Consider the following 21001-nt stretch of genomic DNA (forward strand, 5'->3'; position numbering starts at 1 on the left):
TGTAGAAATCAGTCAACTTTTGGTTAACAGGCTCTTTTTTATATCTTATTTTGCATTTGCATTAAGAGTAAAAGCAGTCTAGTGCATGTAGGGTTCGGGTTAAGTTTTGGATTAAGTCATGTGCGTGTTATGCGTGACACATGACTATGAGACATTGTTTTGGTTTTGGTTTATGTCATATGAACAAAAGCTCTTTGCTTGGTGGAGGCCCACTTCAAACTCCATAATCTAGTTTGGGTGGACAGTAAAACAATACTAATGCATTTGTAATTGACTGCAACGTGAGGAGAACAACAGAAAGTTATCACGATTTTCCATTCAGCCTTTGTGCTGTGCGTGTTCCCATTGTTCTTGTTGGAAAGGATGACTGTTGGCGATAACAGAATAAAAGGCAAAAGTGTTAATAGCCTTTGAGATCTGACCACACCTCAAATATGTTTTAGTTTTTATCGCGTGAGTCAAAAAAGGACAAAGCAAAGCAAATAACAATACTAACAGTGAATAGAGTGAGTGTAAGCTTAGTGGTGTAAAGCCCTACATGTTGTTTCTCTTCATTATTGTTTAAAATGCTGGTGAATTATTCCCACAAATGCAGATCACATTTGACATTTGTGGACATTTCCTTTCTTTTTTTGGAAAAGTAGGAAGTACTCCCCTAAAATCATTTTCCACGTAAAAAGCTGCACTGTACAAAAACATCTACTGAACAACAAATGTTAGCATGTGACAGTCTTGATGTTGTGTCATTGTTGTCTGCTGCTGTGGGCCTGTAGAACCCTTTCAGACATTGTTTATGATATTGGACTTGATATTTCTGAAAAAGCTTTTTGCTGCTTGTTTCTAGAAAATGAAAGATAAAAAAACTCTTAAAATCAGAAACAGATTGATCCTGAATTTGGTTGAATTTGAAACCATCAAATTAATGAATGAATGAATTTAGCTCTGAAAATAACGCGTAATATTGATAAATGGCTGTGTCATTACACCACTGGATGCATGGAGGGATGTTTTGGTCATCATTGCTTATGTTTATATCAACATCCAAGAGTGCATTTACATTGATTTAAACTGAATTCAGAAGTTTGTGTGTGTCTGACTTTGTACATTTGTCTTTAGCTCGTCTGTTCATCCTCACAGTGTTTGTGCAGGTTGTCGGCCTCGCCCTTCATATCAGATCTTAGAGGAGAGTCATACTGGGATGGAGAGTCGCTCAAGTAATGGTGAACCACTGTGGCAATGCCACTCCTTCACCTGCTGCATTAAGACCTTCCTCCCAGGTATAAAGAGCTTGGTACGCCTTCCATCGTCCTCAGAGCTCCCCCTGGATAAGACGACGGCTATGGGAAACAACTGGCTTCTGTGGCTGACTCTGTCTGCCATTGCAGCTGCTTGGCACAGTGGTATGTACTCTACACTCCATTAGTCTTTCGAAAAAATGTCAAAAATGTTAAGAGCTCAAATATTTACCTATGAGGAAACAGGTTAAATGGGCTTGAATGGGGTTCAGGCTCATTATGTCTGTATTGTATTGAGATACCTCATTAATGATTAATTGATTCCTGACTTTTTGCCTCAACAGAGGCAAAGTCTGCTGTGAACAGCTTTTCTTCTTCATCCAAAATTCCTGACATAGCAGGTAGGCATGTTTGTGGTAAGCAATGGTGGAAAATCAGTTGTACCAGTCATGGGTAAAGAGCCAAGTGTGCATGAAGAGGGAGAGTCACTGTTGTGGCATCTTGTCCTGCTTTGTCTTCAAAGGTGTGAGTCCCGTCCACAATGGCCAGATCTGCAGTACATGGGGCAATTCCCACTTCAAGACCTATGATGGGGACATTTTCCAGCTGCACTCCGCATGCAACTACATCCTGACGTCAACTTGCAAGAGCACTTACAACGACTTCAACGTCCAGATAAGACGACAGGAGGTGGACGGCTTTCCCACCATCAGCAACATCATCATGAAGCTGGAGGGCACCGTGGTGGAGCTCGCCAAGGGCTCAGTGCTCATTGATGGAAAGAGGTAGAGTTAAAACCAACTTTTTCTGCAATAGCTCTAATGGGATAACATTATTATGGAAAATGTCCTATATTCCAATCCTAATGGATGATTTATAACATTCCTGCATCCACCCCTGGATTCAGATTGGCAATAAACAAATGGATGCAGGTGAAAGGTGAAGGTAATCATGAAAAATGTTTCAAAACTGATTATCTGATCTTGGAAAAGTCTTTCATTGCTCACACAAGTAGTTTCACTGTTCATTTTAGAATTTCATTATTAGTTGTTGTAGTAGTAGTATTATCTCATATGCTACATATACACCACCCGGCAGAAATGACCGATCTTATTGCTCACGAATGGTACACATTTTAGTGTACCATCATGTGTGGAAAAGATTTGAATGAAACAAACTAAACATATACAAGCAAAATTTCGGAATTTGCACCTCACTGAAATAATGACAATATCAACCTTTAAACGACAAATGTTCCTGTTTTAAATGGAAAAGGATAGCATTTCCCACATTAACTCTACACGGAGAGGGGGGGGAGTGTATTTTCAGGTGTGACTAACAGATCCCTCCACCAGGGAGCAGACATGGACTGTCTAAGTTTTTGCATAACGGCTCTCAAAAATGGCTGTGATTTGAAGATATTCAAATACATATAATAGATATCAAATTTAATTTTATATAACATATTAAGTAAAAAAAAAAATTAGGGAATTTTTGGCACAAAATACAAGAATCTTAATGTTGAAGGCAATTATAAAAAAGTCCTTTACATAAGTCCTGTTACAATCCTGCATAAGTCTGTTTTCAGTCTTTTTGCTTTTAGGGATACATAATCTCAACCTAAAGTCTGTGTAAATAATTTTTCTTGTTACAGGGTCATCCTACCATTCAGCAAGTCTGGAGTCCTCATTGAGCAAACTCCCACCTACATCAAAATCAAAGCAAAGTTGGGACTGCTTGCCATCTGGAATGAGCAGGACTCCCTTCTGGTAGGACAATGATTGACACGATCATTATTGTTTTGAAGTGCTGTCAGCTGAAACATTACAGAGACGTATAAATGTAAATTTTTTGTGATGAAACAAGTGATGATATGGACCACATACTTGTCAAATGCAATAAAATGCACTAATAGTGATTCTCAATATCAGTAAGCCAGTTAGTTTGAGATAAATGTGACTGTCATAGGCGACTGGGAGGAAATGCAGATGTGATGAGCGATGTGTTTGACCTGCAGGTGGAGCTTGACACAAAGTACAAAAACCAAACCTGTGGTCTTTGTGGAGACTTCAACGGAGTCCAGCTGTACAACGAGTTTTACAGCCATGGTAAACTTTGACATCACATTTAAAAATACACAGTAAATTTTGCTTAACTAATGAAATTTAGAATATGAGAACATTTTATTTTCCCTGAGAAGGCATTTATCCATTCTGGTTCTGGGGTTTTGAGGCGGCATGCAAAGCAAAGCAAAGCAAAGCAAAGCAAAGTAGCCTCTCTGTCTTTCTCCCAAGCCACATTCTCCAGTTCTTCCAGGGGCATCCCAAGACATTCCCAAGTGAGATAGTGTATTCTGGTTCTGTCATGTGGTCTCCCAGTTTGATGCGCCTGGAATATCTCCATAGGGAAGGCGAACTCCTTCCAGGAGGCATCCTGATTAGATGCTTGAACCTTCTCAGCTGGCGTCTTTCAATGCTAAATAGCAGTGGTTCTACTCTTAACTCACTCTTGATGTCTGAGCTTTATCAACCACATTATTTCGGTCAATACCCAGAGGTCATGACCATAGGTAAGTGTTGGAACATAGATTGATCTGTACATTGAGACCATGGCCTTCAGGCTCAGCTCCCTCTTCACCAACGCAGTTAGATACACCACCACATCACCAAAGCCACATTAATATTCTTGAACTCTTTCACTTAAGGAAGCGTCTCCATCCCCACCTGGAGAGGACAATATATTGTTTTCCAGCAAACTAGACACACCATTCGAGGGCTTTGCATCCAGATCCTGTCCATGAAAATCACAAACCAAATCAATGAGACAGCTCAACAATATCCAGAGCCTTAAGCCTCTGAGGGAGAATCTCATGAAGAAACCTTCCCGTGTCATCTGACTCCCTCCGTGGCAGACATTTCGGTTGGGTTAAGGATTTCCTCAGTCTTCTCTCTATCAATAGACTATTTCCTCAGTTGAGATCAGCCATTCTCCTCCCCTGGTGGGAAAACCCAGGGCTGGCCCTGCCTGCCAGATCCTTCTTGAAGCCAAACCTATGTCCTTCTCCTTGGCCTCACCAAACTCCACACTTCGACCAAGTGCAGTCCTCATCCATTCCTGTACCAGTCTGCTTGTCCAGGAGCCCCCCTGAAAGGCCTCCCTCTTCAGCCTGATGGCCTCCTTCACTGTTGGTGATCACCAGTGCGACCTCGGGTTGCCACCACGACAGACATGAGTGCTTTGGATTAAAAGTCCATCCTGTGAAGAGGACAAGTCAAAAGAAGGGTTTTGTGTTTCTTAGATCTTGTGATGCTGTTTTCTCATTAGGCCTTTTGAAATGTCCTCTAATTAGGAGCTTGGACGCACAGTGTGACCCGTCCTAATGCGGTAAAGTAGCACATGTCTGCTGAAGGTGGTTTTGTATCGTCATGCCCACAGAACTAAATTTGTTTTACTTTCAATCTACCCAAAAGGTGCAAAATTGACCGCACTGGACTATTCAAACTTCTGGAAAGTGGACGGTCCAACTGAAAGCTGCTCTGACTACACACCGAATTCCAAACAGCACTGCAAAGACATGGTGAGGCATCGATCATTGATAAGTGATTAAAAATCGGAAATATTCTACAGTAAATAATTGTTGTGAATTATCTCTTTCCTATCTGCCTATTCATCCCATAGACACCTCAGTGTGAGCAGATCCTCACTGGTCCGGCCTTCAGCAGCTGTCACAGTCTGCTGGACGTTGCTGCCTTCACATCTGCCTGTGTTGCAGACCTCTGCCACTGTGGCAACAGTTCAGACAAACATGGAGACCCCCTCTGCCTCTGTAACACCGTTGCCGAGTTCTCCAGGCAGTGTGTCCATGCTGGCGGAAAGCCACAAAATTGGAGAACTAAAGCACTCTGCTGTGAGTAGACCTGCACTTGCATAGACATTGCTAACTTGATATTGGATGAGGGGGGGATAGTTACCTGACTATATTACAGGAAACGTCGGGGGCATGTGAGCCGCAAACTGTTATGAATAAGTGTAGAAGTCAAGTAATAAGAAACTGATGTGTCTACAGGGAAGTCGTGTCCCCACAACATGGAATACAAGGAATGTGGAAGTCCCTGTGCTGATACCTGCTCTAACACAGAGGCCAGCCAAACCTGCCAAAACCACTGCAATGATGGATGCTTCTGCCCTGCAGGTGCCGCAGTCTCTCTCTCTCTCTCTCTCTCTCTCACACACACACACACACAGTTTCCATGTGGTAACACGGTGATGATCCTCAGGTACGGTGCTGGATGATTTGAATGGACGGGGTTGTATTCCACTGAGCCAGTGCTCCTGCAGCTATAATGGCAAAACCTATAAATCCGGGGATTCCTACTCCAGTAACTGCAAAAAGTGGTACGCTATCTGTCCGTTTATGTCTGTGTCAAGTCAAGTCCTGATTCTGTATAGTTGACAAGACGTGTATGTCTTGACAGCTTGTGTGAAAGTGGCCAGTGGATGTGCACAGAGGAGAACTGTCCAGGAACGTGCTCCGTGGAGGGAGGAGCCCACGTCAACACCTTTGATGGGAAAATGTTCACCTTCCATGGGGACTGCTCCTACATACTGGCTAAGGTAACACACCTACACATCATCCACACAGTTCCCTGAAATCATTTGTTAAGAGAACTTGGTTCTAATGCTCCTGCCACCGGTTAGACAATTAAGCAGCAGATTTAACACAGGGACAATAGAAATTAGAAATAGAAAATAGATTTTACAAGGTGTGAGCATCATTATAGCATAACACAGTTCTATTTGGGAATCCACAACATATGTTTAGCTTTGATCGTGGCATGCATCATTTCTGTCTTTTCTATTTAAGATTATAGCCTGGAAAGTGAAGCCAAAAATCTCTAAACTGCTGGAACTTACAAAAACATATTTCTGACATATTCTTCCCCATAAAATATTAATTTAGCTGAATAACAGGCATGTGTCACATTAAATTTGATAAGTTACATGCTCAGGGTCAATTACAAAACCTAAACATGAAAAGTTCTCAGACATCTAAAGCGTAATGTCCATTAAGCAGATGTGCAGGGAGGCCAATCTGTGTTGTTCACTAGGTTGACTGCCAGATACGACTGCACGTCTTCTGCATAGTGTTCTTGTGAATCCATCTGCTGCTGCGGTCTTTCCAAAGGGAGGCAGTGCTGCTGCTGCTGTGTCTTTCTGTCAAATTGTCAGCATCAACAGCGACTTAGTAACTTTCTGTGTTGTGTGTCCAGGACTGCAGTGGAGAACAGTTTGTGGTACAGGGAGACTTGGTGCAGTGTGGCATAACTGAGAGTGAGACCTGCCTAAAGTCTGTCACCCTGGGCCTGTCTGGAGGAGCTAATGTAGGTGTTGCGCACACACACACTCCCCATCATGCTATATTTCAGCCTAAAAGTTATGTTGATTGATTAATATTATGTGCAAAGATATACTCTATGTCATTGTCTTCCTTCATACAGGTGATCAACATCCATTCCAGTGGAAAGGTTTTTGTGAATGGCATCTACGCTCAGTTACCCTTCTCTGCTGGTGAGACATCGACTGCACACTATCCACATTTATGTCTTTCTATATAACCAATCAATTACACAGAAGCTTCAGTAGCAATGTCTGCTTTTATATTCCAGTATCTGTGTTTTGATTTTTACAATACTAGTATAATATACTTAATACACAAGAGTATATCTACATATAAAATCTACTGCCAAACCTTAATCACGTCGCACCGTATACTTTGGTTGAATATTGTACATTGGTGACTATAATATTAATCACAACATTGTAACTGCTTCCACTTGTTTTTGGAAATACCGTAACACACAGAAAACATCTGTGGAAACATTATAAAGACATAACTCAGTCTTCTGTGTGTTTACATACATTCAATATGGTATACTGCGATTAAGATGTTGACATGCGTAAATAAATTGTTTTACGATTACATAATCTAGGTGTGTTACCTAACGTAAGCATCCTTTGATTTGTGACGATTTCATTTACTTTGAGGTGAATACATGAAGGTTGAAATTGAAACGTTTGAACATTTTCTAACTTATTTCCCTGCTCCAGCTGGGATCTCTGCTTTCAGAGCATCGTCTTTCTACCTGATGGTCCAGACCGCCATTGGCGTGGTGTTAGAGGTGCAGCTCCAGCCTATCATGCAGATCTACATCACCGCTAACAGCAACTACCAAGCCAAGACATGCGGTATGTGCATTAAAACAACATATGTCCAAGTCTGTCAGCTTTTATGGCAATAAAAGGGACATGTTAGAAATGGCACATTACACTGGCCATGATAGCCACTCTTCAGGTTAAATGTATTGTAATAAAGACACGTAAACAAAGCCCATTGGGCCTCTGGGTTGAAGCTCCACGCTGTAGAAAATCCATTACTATGCAGAAAAAGTTGGATGTATTGAAAACATCAATGGCTTTACCTTAATATTACTGGCTATTAGTCAGTTTGTGTGGCCAAACATGCAATTTGGTGTTCTGAAAAAACAACAAATCCTTACAATGGTACTCACAGCCAGCCCTAATATACAGTATCAGCATTTACATGTATTTGCTGTGAAATGTTTGCCTCAATTTTCCTACATGCTGTTGACTGAAGAAAGTAGGGCCACTTTTTAAAAGGAATTTTAAAAGAATTCATCCAACCTTTGTTGGTAGTTATAATGCCTCCTACAGATGAACTGTATTTGTAATTTAACAAGTTTCCGAAGTCTTATCTGATATGATCACTTAATATTTCAAACAGGACATAAAGTATGAAACCATACATTCCGTGCTATACAATCTGTGGAATATTAACAAAAATCCCACTTAATATAGGGTAGCACAATATGTTAAGTGGAAATCTGTACTGTGGTTTGATGTGGTTCTGATATTTGAGTGGTTTGATGTATTGTATATCTTACCCGACTTATGTGTGCAGACTGAAGTTAAGCACATTGTTTTGCTGCTAGCTAATCACATTGATATGACTCCTCCTGCCTGCAGGTCTGTGTGGAAACTTCAACAGAAACCAGGCTGACGACTTTCTTAAGCTCAGCGGCGTTCCAGATGCCACAGCAGCTGGTTTTGTCAACAGCTGGAGGACTCGAGCAGGCTGCCCCGACATCAAAAAGAACTTTGACAACCCCTGTAGCCTCAGCGTGGACAATGGTGGGTATTAAAGTCTGCGATGGTCTCCATAGAAACTATGTGAGCTAATTAAATCATTTGAACAGTTTTCCTATAATGGCTCGAACTCCTTTTGATTAAAACTGGATAAGAGGGCAATAACAGGATCAATTAAAACAATGAGGACAAGTCTCCATTTCTTCTTGCAGTTGAGATCTAATAGGACTTTATGACGTAAGATAACATAGGGTGATCTCATTTATCAATCGCTTTATTATCCCAATGTGTTCTTAAAGATAACTAATTCTATTCCTGATATTTTCGGTGACAGAGAGGTATGCCCAACACTGGTGTTCCATGCTGAGCGATCCTCAGGGAGTGTTTGCCCCCTGCCACTCAGAGATCAGTCCTGAACCTTACAAAGACGTGAGTCTAACGGCAGCCATATTTATCTGTGGAACTGCACCATCTGCAGAGAAGCACTTCAATCTGAGCAGCTCCTGTTCTGAAAGTGAAAGCTTCTGTCTCCTAACAGAACTGCATGTATGACAGCTGCAACTGCGAGAAAAGTGAGGACTGCATGTGTGCTGCAGTGTCCTCCTACGTCCACGCCTGCGCAGCTGTGGGCATCCAGATCAGAAGCTGGAGGGAGACCATCTGTGGTGAGTGCTGAGGACAACAGGAAGCATGGTTTCTATGGCATTTGGGTTATTTTAGTTATTTTTTATTTTGTTTTGGCATAATCAAAAAAAGCCATTCCTTATAAAATTAGCAAAAACTGTAATGATCCTGAAAACATAAATGATATAGGCTCCATCTTCAATTGTAATTTGGATTTAACTTAACATTGATTCAATGCATTTAAAATAGTAAATTTGCTATATTTAATTTTGATATCCGTAAAATGTTTGAAGCAGCTCTGGCTCCCATGCAAAGGTGGAAAAGTACATGGAAACCAAAATGGTTGCCATAGAAATGAGCAGAATAATCTTCCCACATAAATTCTGTACCATTTAGAGAATGTATGCAGTGTCTTAAAATCACTCACATCATTTCTTGAATTTGTGAATTTTTTTATACAGTAGTAGTAATACAAATTAAGATGCATCAAGATGTGGTAAATACACTACAACTTGCAAAATGAATTGCTAATCTCAGTGGAGTCTTTTTTGTTTTAAAGTGACACTTGTGGTTTTCCCTACTCAGGCAAGTATGCCAGCTCATGCCCCAGCAGCATGATCTACTCCTACTCCCTCATATCCAGCAGCCGCACCTGTCGCTGCATCGGCACTACAGATCCAAGCTGCTACTCTTCCTTCCTTCCCATTGATGGCTGTATCTGTGCAGAGGGAACGTACATGGATGAATCTGGGAAGTGTGTGCCAGCTAAGGCCTGCCCCTGTTACTATCAAGGCTCTGCGGTGCCTGCTGGGCAGGTCATCAACAAGGACAGGGTCATGTGGTATGAAAATTAGTTTGGAAAAAAGATTGATTTGATTAATTCTGACCATCAGATGACATTACAATATTATTAAGTCAAGATGCTCATACTGTTATCTATTATATAATGTGCATTTTCTTTATCTTGTTACACAAGCACCTGCAAAGAAGGGAAGCTGAGTTGCTTTGGAGAGTCTGGAAAAAAACAGCTGAGTAAGTTTCATGAGGGGAGGATGAGTTTGCTTTGTTGTTTTAAACCTATGCTGTATTACAACATGGTACTCAATCCTAATCATGCTGAGCACAACACAACACAATTTTGACCAAATGGGTTTTGATTCTGAAGCTCCGAGTCAAAATGAATGGGACGCAACAGGGAAAAATTCTAAAGACGTGAAACAAGCTTTATGAGAAAATCGATTGTTTGCAGTAAGGAGAGACAGGTAGTTCACACACGCTCCCAAAAAACACATTTGACCATTTAAGGCTTTGTCAGACCTGTTACAACAGGGGCTAGGGCTTTAATAAATTGTTTTTGGCATTGTGACTAAATTGCACTGATGTTGTTGAACAATTGATCTCAAACTGGGTTAGATTTGTACACTTTGAAGGACTTGTACTCGTATAGTGTGATGGTATCTGAAATGAGCAATGTGAAAGACATCAAATTAATTTGAATAATGTATTTCACAGCGACCTGTGCTGCTCCCATGGAGTTCTTCAACTGTTCTGCAGCTGGTCCAGCTGCAAAAGGAACAGAGTGTCAGAAGAGCTGCAATACGTTAGATATGACCTGTGTGAGTCTCTTTTTGTCCAAAAGGAAATGAGTTCAGCAGCAGAAATAGAACTTTGTAATAGTACATATGACTGTGGGTTGTGTGGATAGATGACGTTTACACTCTATTCTGCAGGTGAGTACAGGGTGTGTTTCTGGCTGTAAGTGTCCATCTGGGATGATATCTGATGGTAAAGATGGCTGCATCAATCCAGCGGACTGTGCCTGTGTTCACAATGGGATATCCTACCAACCTGGAAAGACCATCAAGATGGACTGCAACACCTGGTAGGTAAAGCACGGTAGACTGTAAAGCAAAACCGGTTATTGTGATTAGAGATTAGAGATTATTTGGCCCACTGTTGGGAAAACAAAAAAGAGAGATTTCATAAGTAAGGTCAGTCAAACCTTCCAAGGGTAATGAGTAAACGTCGACTCCACAACTGAACTGAAATGAACTTAAATGTATTTATGTTGAGGGTAATGGTTATGGTAAGTGGTATGGTTATGTTACCTGAACACAAAACTGAGAAGGAAACATGACATTTCGGTCTCAGGTGATACCAATTCACCTATCACAAAGGTCTACTCTTAAGGAAGCACACAACAAATGCTTCAAACAAGCAGGATTCCATGGCAGTTGTCTTGGGTACATGTCTGAATGTAAAGTTATGATCAAGTATGAATTTTGTACTGAGAGGTACAACCGTAAAACCTTGTCTTCTATTGTAATATTGTAATACTTAATCCATTCACAGCACTTGTAAAGACCGGAAGTGGCAGTGCACTACCTACCAGTGTGAGAGAACCTGCTCAGTCTATGGTGACGGACACTACATGACGTTTGATCAGAAGCGATACAACTTTGATGGCAGCTGTGAATACGTTCTCACTCAGGTATGACTGCAACACCCTAAAACAGTTTATGAACTACAAATCTCACAGAGTGTAAACTTCCATCATAGCTACAAAACATTTTTTCTTTTTGATAATAAAAAGAGAATTCTTTGTGTGCATCTGGAACAACATACACCGTTGTATCTCTCTCGATCCTCATCACGATGTCTGGTGCTTGAGGCGACTGCACCAAAGGAGTGCAACTTGTCTCTTTCGGCCGCTGCTGTTGGGGGTGTCTGCAGGGTGAGGCCGTATAGAACTTCAGCTCTTGCTCTGCGGTGCCGCGCCAGGTCTCCCTAGGCCCGCCATGATTCTTTTTGCCTTTGGCTGTCCACTGTAGAGTTGTGCAGGGAGTAGGGGAAATCCCACACACATGCAGTGATGCCATTGACTGGTCTCTGAGATGGTTGCCATCCCTTCTCTGCTTCTGAGATCATTGTTGGAGATTTTATTCCGCCAGCAGATCTTCAGGATTTCTTATGGGCATTTGGTCTGAAACATCGAGTTTCTGCTTGATGATGACTGTGGTCTTCTAGCATTCCACTCAACACAGAAGGACACTTCTGAAGATCTAGGCCTTGCCTTGCCTGCCGTTGAGCTCCTTTTTACTGTAGACATCTGTTGTGTCTGTGCTGCCCAAGAAGATGATTTTCTGCAGCTCCTCTTTCTGCGCTTGTTGTATACAGTGACTGATTCCTCCACTCTTGAGTTCATTTGTATCATGTGGGTCTTCTCAGTGTTGACCTTTTGGTCTATGGTGTTTGCTCCTTAGGCTATTCAGTTTACTTGCTGTTCTGGTGTCTGCTTGCCAGCAGCCCAATGTCATCAGCCTAGTGCAAGTCCTCCAGTGCCGAAGACAAGGTCCTGTAATTCCCTGTTGTTGTTCCTCCATGATTTTTCCCATCAATCAGTTCATTGCCAGTGAGAACAGCATTGTAAAGAGGATGCATCCTTTCATCTCTCCTGTTTGAACTTTGAAACTGAATGGAATTGAGTAGATTACTCTGATGAAGTTTCTGAGGTATACCATAGAGTCAGAGGATCTTCCAGAGGTCTGGCTCATGTCAAACAGTCTGGCACATGAAAAAGAAACATCATTACTCATGAACATGTTAAGGTATCATATATTTTACGGCAATACTTTATGTGTGTGTGTGCGTGTATGTGTGCCCTCCCTCAGGACTACTGTGGCAGTGCTCAGAGCAATGGAACTTTCAGAGTAATCACTGAGAATGTTCCCTGTGGAACCACAGGAACCACCTGCTCCAAGACCATTAAGATCTTCCTGCAGGTAAATGCTTCATATTACACACACAAAAGTTGACATTTTGATAAGGAGTGTAAATTAAAATTAGACAATATTCATTACTTTTTGATAATTGTAGGCCCACTGTAGGTCAGACTACTGCAAGTAATGATTTAAAAGTAGTAAATGGTGTACCAATGTATCACATTAGTATTTCAACAGACTAACACCTAGTCTATAAACACAGATAATGCAGTTATTTTAGAAAAAAAAGTCTCTCTATGAATCCTTGCATATATTCGGCCAATAAGCAAGTAATGGTGGAAAACATGCAAACAGGATTTCAAAAGTTCATCTTATGGTGTGTTTACCTTTGGAGACATATGGGTCATATAAATGCCATTAAACCATGCTAATGAAACTATGTCTATGAACTAGATCACCCTAGCTTTCCTTCTTTTCTTTAGAATAGAGAATTGATTCTAACAGATGGAGGCTACCAGCTACTATCAAGTGAAAATGGAACTGTTCCATTCAAGTACAGTACTGTGGGCATCTACTTGGTAATTGAAGCCAACAATGGACTTGTTCTCATGTGGGACAGGAGGACGAGCCTGTTCATCAAGCTCAGTCCAAACTATAAGGTAACCCTGAAATATGCAAAAGAAGGTTTAATAAAGACATCTTTAATGAGGCTTGAAAAACAATTGGATTTTATTTTTTCAGGGCCACGTGTGTGGGTTGTGTGGCAACTATGATGACAATGCAAATAACGACTTCACTACAAGGTCCCATGCTGTGGTGGTCAACACTTTGGTATTTGGCAACAGCTGGAAGGATTCTCCAAACTGCCCAGATGCTGAAGCAATCTCAAACCCTTGCACATCAAACCCATACAGACAGTCCTGGGCCCAGAAACAGTGCAACATCATACAGAGTGACGTCTTCTCAGCCTGCCACGCTGCAGTAGGTTTTTATTCATGTAAAAACATGAATAGTTTTCAAAACATTGAAAGATCAAGACATTGACAATAATCTGAAATTGCAACCTTTCAGATTATGGTTAGATTATGGTCTTTTGCAGATATAGGAACTAGTTCTGATGATGATGATGATGATGGTGATGTCGATGAGTAAGGCCTTATAATTCTATATGCTCGTTTCTAGGTGGATCCTGCTCCATATTATGAAGCATGTGTGTTTGACTCATGTGCTTGTGACACTGGGGGAGACTGCGAGTGCTTCTGCACTGCTGTGGCTGCATATGCTGAATCCTGTAATCAAGCTGGAATCTGCGTGACATGGAGAAGCCCAAAGATCTGCCGTGAGTATCCACAAAATTCAATAGTCAATTTAGATGACAAATGTATTGTCATAATCAGTGAAGTTTTAAGCTTTAATAACACGCTTTCAACATCTGTAATGTCAGTGAACAAATAAAAAGTGTGTATCTCGAAGTATTTCCCCTGCACGAGGATAGGCCTATAAATCTCAAAATTCAATTTGAATGATTTTATACATTCATACATTATCCTACTTACACATACTTAATATGATGTTTATTCATCTGAAAGTCTGGCCACGCATGACCTCTCAAAGAACCAGCTGGCTGACACAGAATCAGCATCATATTACAATGCAATGCACAACCATTGTCATTCACCATTCTCTAATTTTGGCTTGTCAGCTGAATCTTTATCTTTTTTCCAAGACTGCTTTGCAGGTTGTCTTTAAATTAGTGTGTTAGCTTTTTCAGTGACAATTAAGATTGAGAAAGATAAAGATAAAAATAAAAATACAAGAGAAATCAAATCTAAAATCTGGTGCATTTTTCCAGCTCTCTTCTGTGATTACTACAATCCTCCTGGTGAATGTGAGTGGCACTACATGCCATGTGGCTCACCATGCATGAAAACCTGCAGAAACCCCTCAGGCAGCTGCTCCACACAGATACCTCCCCTGGAAGGTAAGACGATTTAAAATCAACATCAAGGATACCTTCTCCAAATGTTTATCATTAATGTTCTCTCCAATCTACATTTACATTGGTTTTGGTCAATCATACATGAGTTGAACGCTAAATAGGTTATGCCTTTTGTGAATCCATTAGGGTGCTATCCAAAATGTCCAACTGCTCAGCCATACTTTGATGAGGATACAATGAAATGTGTCTCAAAGGATCATTGTGGCTGCTATGACAAAGAAGGAAAACACTATAATGATGGTGATGTAGTGCCAAAAAGTGAAAACTGTCACATATGGTAAGTCTCTTACTACGTGCCAATCAATGTTATAATATCTTCGTGGCAGGTGAAGACTGAAATTATTTTTTATCTTATTTTCTTCCTTAAAGTAAATGCAATTCCATGACCATCCAATGCCATTATGATACCCAAGGTATGTAGAGATTCGATTGTTAGTGTTATTTTTTGGTTGTACAACTAATATGAAATATGCAAAGTAATATTTATTCACAAGTACAATATTGGTATTTATTTATTTATTTATTTTTTATATATTTTATGTTTATTTTGTAAAGCTAATTCTTGTGAAGTAATATATTAATAGAGCCTTTCTCTATACAGCTTGTCATTGCATCTTCAATGGAAACAAATATCCCCCTGGCGAAACCATCTACAACACAACTGATGGGATTGGTAATTGCATCACAGCAGTCTGTGGGGAGAATGGCACAGTAGATAAGCAGATGTATCCATGCCCAATAACCACACCATTGACTAGTCCAACCAGCCAACCTCCAACCACGTTTGTCTTCACATCACCCACAACAGGTATGTGGAGCACTATTTTCACACAGATGAAGTTTTTAGCAGTATAACGTCAAAACCAACACCTGTATTATGTGTCCACAGCACATGTCACAGGCGAATGTGATCCCTGTCACTGGTCACCATGGTATGACACAAGCTATCCCACACTTGAAACACATGGAGGAGACACTGAAACTTATGACAACTTTAGAAAGGCGGGATACAAGATATGTGAAAAGCCAATCAACATCGAGTGCAGAGCTGAAAAGTTCCCAAATGTGAATATTGATACCCTGGGACAAGTTGTAGAATGCCATCTTGCCAGGGGATTAACATGCAGAAATCAAGAGCAGTCGGGACCACTGGCTCTGTGCTTTAATTATCAAGTCAGAGTTCTCTGTTGTGACTACAATGCCTGTTCAACCACACCTCCTCCATCAACAACTCCCACTAAAATGCCTACTACTCCTACAACAGAAACTGTTACTGAGATTCCAACACCTTGTCAAGAAACATCATGTTCCTGGTCAAAATGGATCAATTCAGACTACCCTGAATATGGTTTGGAAAATGGTGACAATGAGACTATCAAAAGCTTAATACGGAAAGGATATGACATCTGTGAGACACCAGTGGAAGTGGACTGTCGGGCTATCTATTATCCAGACAATCCATTAAGTCAAAACGTGGAATGTAATACCAGAGTTGGATTTCTATGTCAAAACAAATTGCAGAGTCCTCCGATTTGTTTAAACTATGAAATAAGGGTGAAGTGTTGCAAGACAGTGCAATGTGGCACAACACCTATGACCACTCCACCTTTAACTACAACAACACCAAAAACTCCATCAACTACACCAACAAAGCCACCCACAACTACTTCATCTCCTCCTACAACTCCTCCACAAACTTCTACCACAACTGAAATAACAACTAAGCCACCTACAACTACAACACATACACCTTCTACCACAACAGAGACCACTACAACTCAGCCACCTACGACTACAACAAGAACTACAACACCAGGCCCAACCTGCCCAGGGGGAAATGTTGAGATTTGTGATTGGTCAAAATGGGTCAATATTGGCAAGCCCACACCAGGCCCAGAGGGTGGGGAAAAGGAATCCATCCAGGAGATCATTTCAGCTGGTCATCTCAGCTGCTTAGCCCCAGTAGATATCCACTGCAGGGCTGTTCTGTATCCAGGTCTTTCCATGTCAGAGGTGGGACAAGCTGTAACCTGCAATACAGACGTGGGTCTGATATGTAACAACAAACAACAAGGACTTAACCAGGACTGCTTTGATTATGAGATCCAAGTCAAATGCTGTAGCTGTCCCACTACTTCATCTCCTACAACTCCACCACCTTCTACCACAACTGAAATAACAACTCAGCCACCTACAACTACAACACATACACCTTCTACCACAACAGAGACCACTACAACTCAGCCACCTACGACTACAACAAGAACTACAACACCAGGCCCAACCTGCCCAGGGGGAAATGTTGAGATTTGTGATTGGTCAAAATGGGTCAATGTTGGCAAGCCCACACCAGGCCCAGAGGGTGGGGAGAAGGAATCCATCCAGGAGATCATTTCAGCTGGTCATCTCAGCTGCTTAGCCCCAGTAGATATCCACTGCAGGGCTGTTCTGTATCCAGGTCTTTCCATGTCAGAGGTGGGACAAGCTGTAACCTGCAATAAAGACGTGGGTCTGATATGTAACAACAAACAACAAGGACTTAACCAGGACTGCTTTGATTATGAGATCCAAGTCAAATGCTGTAGCTGTCCAACTACTTCATCTCCTACAACTCCTCCACCTTCTACCACAACTGAAATAACAACTCAGCCACCAACAACTACAACACATACACCTTCTACCACAACCGAGACCACTACAACTCAGCCACCCACAACTACTTCATCTCCTCCTACAACTCCTCCACCACCTTCTACCACAACTGAAATAACAACTCAGCCACCTACAACTACAACACATACACCTTCTACCACAACAGAGACCACTACAACTCAGCCACCTACGACTACAACAAGAACTACAACACCAGGCCCAACCTGCCCAGGGGGAAATGTTGAGATTTGTGATTGGTCAAAATGGGTCAATATTGGCAAGCCCACACCAGGCCCAGAGGGTGGGGAAAAGGAATCCATCCAGGAGATCATTTCAGCTGGTCATCTCAGCTGCTTAGCCCCAGTAGATATCCACTGCAGGGCTGTTCTGTATCCAGGTCTTTCCATGTCAGAGGTGGGACAAGCTGTAACCTGCAATAAAGACGTGGGTCTGATATGTAACAACAAACAACAAGGACTTAACCAGGACTGCTTTGATTATGAGATCCAAGTCAAATGCTGTAGCTGTCCAACTACTTCATCTCCTACAACTCCTCCACCTTCTACCACAACTGAAATAACAACTCAGCCACCTACAACTACAACACATACACCTTCTACCACAACAGAGACCACTACAACTCAGCCACCTACGACTACAACAAGAACTACAACACCAGGCCCAACCTGCCCAGGGGGAAATGTTGAGATTTGTGATTGGTCAAAATGGGTCAATGTTGGCAAGCCCACACCAGGCCCAGAGGGTGGGGAAAAGGAATCCATCCAGGAGATCATTTCAGCTGGTCATCTTAGCTGCTTAGCCCCAGTAGATATCCACTGCAGGGCTGTTCTGTATCCAGGTCTTTCCATGTCAGAGGTGGGACAAGCTGTAACCTGCAATACAGACGTGGGTCTGATATGTAACAACAAACAACAAGGACTTAGCGAGCACTGCTTTGATTATGAGATTCAAGTCAAATGCTGTAGCTGTCCAACTACTTCATCTCCTACAACTCCACCACCTTCTACCACAAATGAAATAACAACTCAGCCACCTACAACTACAACACATACACCTTCTATCACAACAGAGACCACTACAACTCAGCCACCCACGACTACTGTATCTCCTCCTACAACTCCTCCACCACCTTCTACCACAACTGAAATAACAACTCAGCCACCTACAACTACAACACATACACCTTCTACCACAACAGAGACCACTACAACTCAGCCACCTACGACTACAACAAGAACTACAACACCAGGCCCAACCTGCCCAGGGGGAAATGTTGAGATTTGTGATTGGTCAAAATGGGTCAATGTTGGCAAGCCCACACCAGGCCCAGAGGGTGGGGAAAAGGAATCCATCCAGGAGATCATTTCAGCTGGTCATCTCAGCTGCTTAGCCCCAGTAGATATCCACTGCAGGGCTGTTCTGTATCCAGGTCTTTCCATGTCAGAGGTGGGACAAGCTGTAACCTGCAATAAAGACGTGGGTCTGATATGTAACAACAAACAACAAGGACTTAACCAGGACTGCTTTGATTATGAGATCCAAGTCAAATGCTGTAGCTGTCCAACTACTTCATCTCCTACAACTCCTCCACCTTCTACCACAACTGAAATAACAACTCAGCCACCTACAACTACAACACATACACCTTCTACCACAACAGAGACCACTACAACTCAGCCACCTATGACTACAACAAGAACTACAACACCAGGCCCAACCTGCCCAGGGGGAAATGTTGAGATTTGTGATTGGTCAAAATGGGTCAATGTTGGCAAGCCCACACCAGGCCCAGAGGGTGGGGAAAAGGAATCCATCCAGGAGATCATTTCAGCTGGTCATCTCAGCTGCTTAGCCCCAGTAGATATCCACTGCAGGGCTGTTCTGTATCCAGGTCTTTCCATGTCAGAGGTGGGACAAGCTGTAACCTGCAATAAAGACGTGGGTCTGATATGTAACAACAAACAACAAGGACTTAACCAGGACTGCTTTGATTATGAGATCCAAGTCAAATGCTGTAGCTGTCCAACTACTTCATCTCCTACAACTCCTCCACCTTCTACCACAACTGAAATAACAACTCAGCCACCTACAACTACAACACATACACCTTCTACCACAACAGAGACCACTACAACTCAGCCACCTACGACTACAACAAGAACTACAACACCAGGCCCAACCTGCCCAGGGGGAAATGTTGAGATTTGTGATTGGTCAAAATGGGTCAATGTTGGCAAGCCCACACCAGGCCCAGAGGGTGGGGAAAAGGAATCCATCCAGGGGATCATTTCAGCTGTTCATCTCAGCTGCTTAGCCCCAGTAGATATCCACTGCAGGGCTGTTCTGTATCCAGGTCTTTCCATGTCAGAGGTGGGACAAGCTGTAACCTGCAATACAGACGTGGGTCTGATATGTAACAACAAACAACAAGGACTTAACCAGGACTGCTTTGATTATGAGATCCAAGTCAAATGCTGTAGCTGTCCAACTACTTCATCTCCTACAACTCCACCACCTTCTACCACAAATGAAATAACAACTCAGCCACCTACAACTACAACACATACACCTTCTACCACAACAGAGACCACTACAACTCAGCCACCTACGACTACAACAAGAACTACAACACCAGGCCCAACTTGCTCAGGGGGAAATGTTGAGATTTGTGATTGGTCAAAATGGGTCAATGTTGGCAAGCCCACACCAGGCCCAGATGGTGGGGAAAAGGAATCCATCCAGGAGATCATTTCAGCTGGTCATCTCAGCTGCTTAGCCCCAGTAGATATCCACTGCAGGGCTGTTCTGTATCCAGGTCTTTCCATGTCAGAGGTGGGACAAGCTGTAACCTGCAATACAGACGTGGGTCTGATATGTAACAACAAACAACAAGGACTTAACCAGGACTGCTTTGATTATGAGATCCAAGTCAAATGCTGTAGCTGTCCAACTACTTCATCTCCTACAACTCCTCCACCTTCTACCACAACTGAAATAACAACTCAGCCACCTACAACTACAACACATACACCTTCTACCACAACAGAGACCACTACAACTCAGCCACCTACGACTACAACAAGAACTACAACACCAGGCCCAACCTGCCCAGGGGGAAATGTTGAGATTTGTGATTGGTCAAAATGGGTCAATGTTGGCAAGCCCACACCAGGCCCAGAGGGTGGGGAAAAGGAATCCATCCAGGAGATCATTTCAGCTGGTCATCTCAGCTGCTTAGCCCCAGTAGATATCCACTGCAGGGTTGCTCTGTATCCAGGTCTTTCCATGTCAGAGGTGGGACAAGCTGTAACCTGCAATAAAGACGTGGGTCTGATATGTAACAACAAACAACAAGGACTTAACCAGGACTGCTTTGATTATGAGATTCAAGTCAAATGCTGTAGCTGTCCAACTACTTCATCTCCTACAACTCCTCCACCTTCTACCACAACTGAAATAACAACTCAGCCACCTACAACTACAACCCATACACCTTCTACCACAACCGAGACCACTACAACTCAGCCACCTACGACTACTTCATCGCCTCCTACAACTCCTCCACCACCTTCTACCACAACTGA

The 21001-nt window shown here is 42.2% G+C and overlaps 1 protein-coding gene across 1 annotated transcript; it reads left to right on the top strand.

Annotated features, from left to right (window-relative positions):
* The first annotated feature begins 1198 nt into the window (after positions 1-1198).
* Positions 1199-21001, top strand: LOC143004731 (mucin-5B-like). Its single transcript, XM_076155854.1, has 36 exons — positions 1199-1400; positions 1580-1636; positions 1759-2020; positions 2890-3004; positions 3253-3343; positions 4706-4812; positions 4914-5142; positions 5302-5427; positions 5513-5630; positions 5711-5849; positions 6506-6616; positions 6734-6803; positions 7344-7481; positions 8280-8444; positions 8734-8828; positions 8938-9064; positions 9609-9864; positions 10000-10055; positions 10536-10639; positions 10754-10905; positions 11376-11514; positions 12695-12805; positions 13228-13404; positions 13487-13726; positions 13928-14084; positions 14598-14726; positions 14871-15021; positions 15114-15157; positions 16932-17045; positions 17523-17636; positions 17985-18098; positions 18576-18689; positions 19038-19151; positions 19500-19613; positions 20424-20537; positions 20886-21001. The coding sequence occupies exons 1-36, from the start codon at positions 1199-1201 to the stop codon at positions 20999-21001; spliced, it is 4782 nt and encodes a 1593-aa protein (XP_076011969.1).

Source organism: Genypterus blacodes, unplaced genomic scaffold, assembly GCF_046128005.1.
Source record: "Genypterus blacodes isolate CSIRO-AG114 ecotype Tasmania unplaced genomic scaffold, CSIRO-AGI_Gbla_v1 ptg000067l_1, whole genome shotgun sequence".
Classification (NCBI taxonomy): Eukaryota; Metazoa; Chordata; class Actinopteri; order Ophidiiformes; family Ophidiidae; genus Genypterus; species Genypterus blacodes.

Excerpts from the sequence above, each read along its gene's own strand:
- LOC143004731 (XM_076155854.1), top strand. The coding sequence starts at position 1,199 with ATGGAGAGTCGCTCAAGTAATGGTGAACCACTGTGGCAATGCCACTCC. Across the intron at positions 5,428-5,512 it reads TGGATGCTTCTGCCCTGCAG|GTACGGTGCTGGATGATTTG; the intron begins GTGCCGCAGTCT and ends GATGATCCTCAG. Across the intron at positions 15,022-15,113 it reads AGTGAAAACTGTCACATATG|TAAATGCAATTCCATGACCA; the intron begins GTAAGTCTCTTA and ends TCTTCCTTAAAG.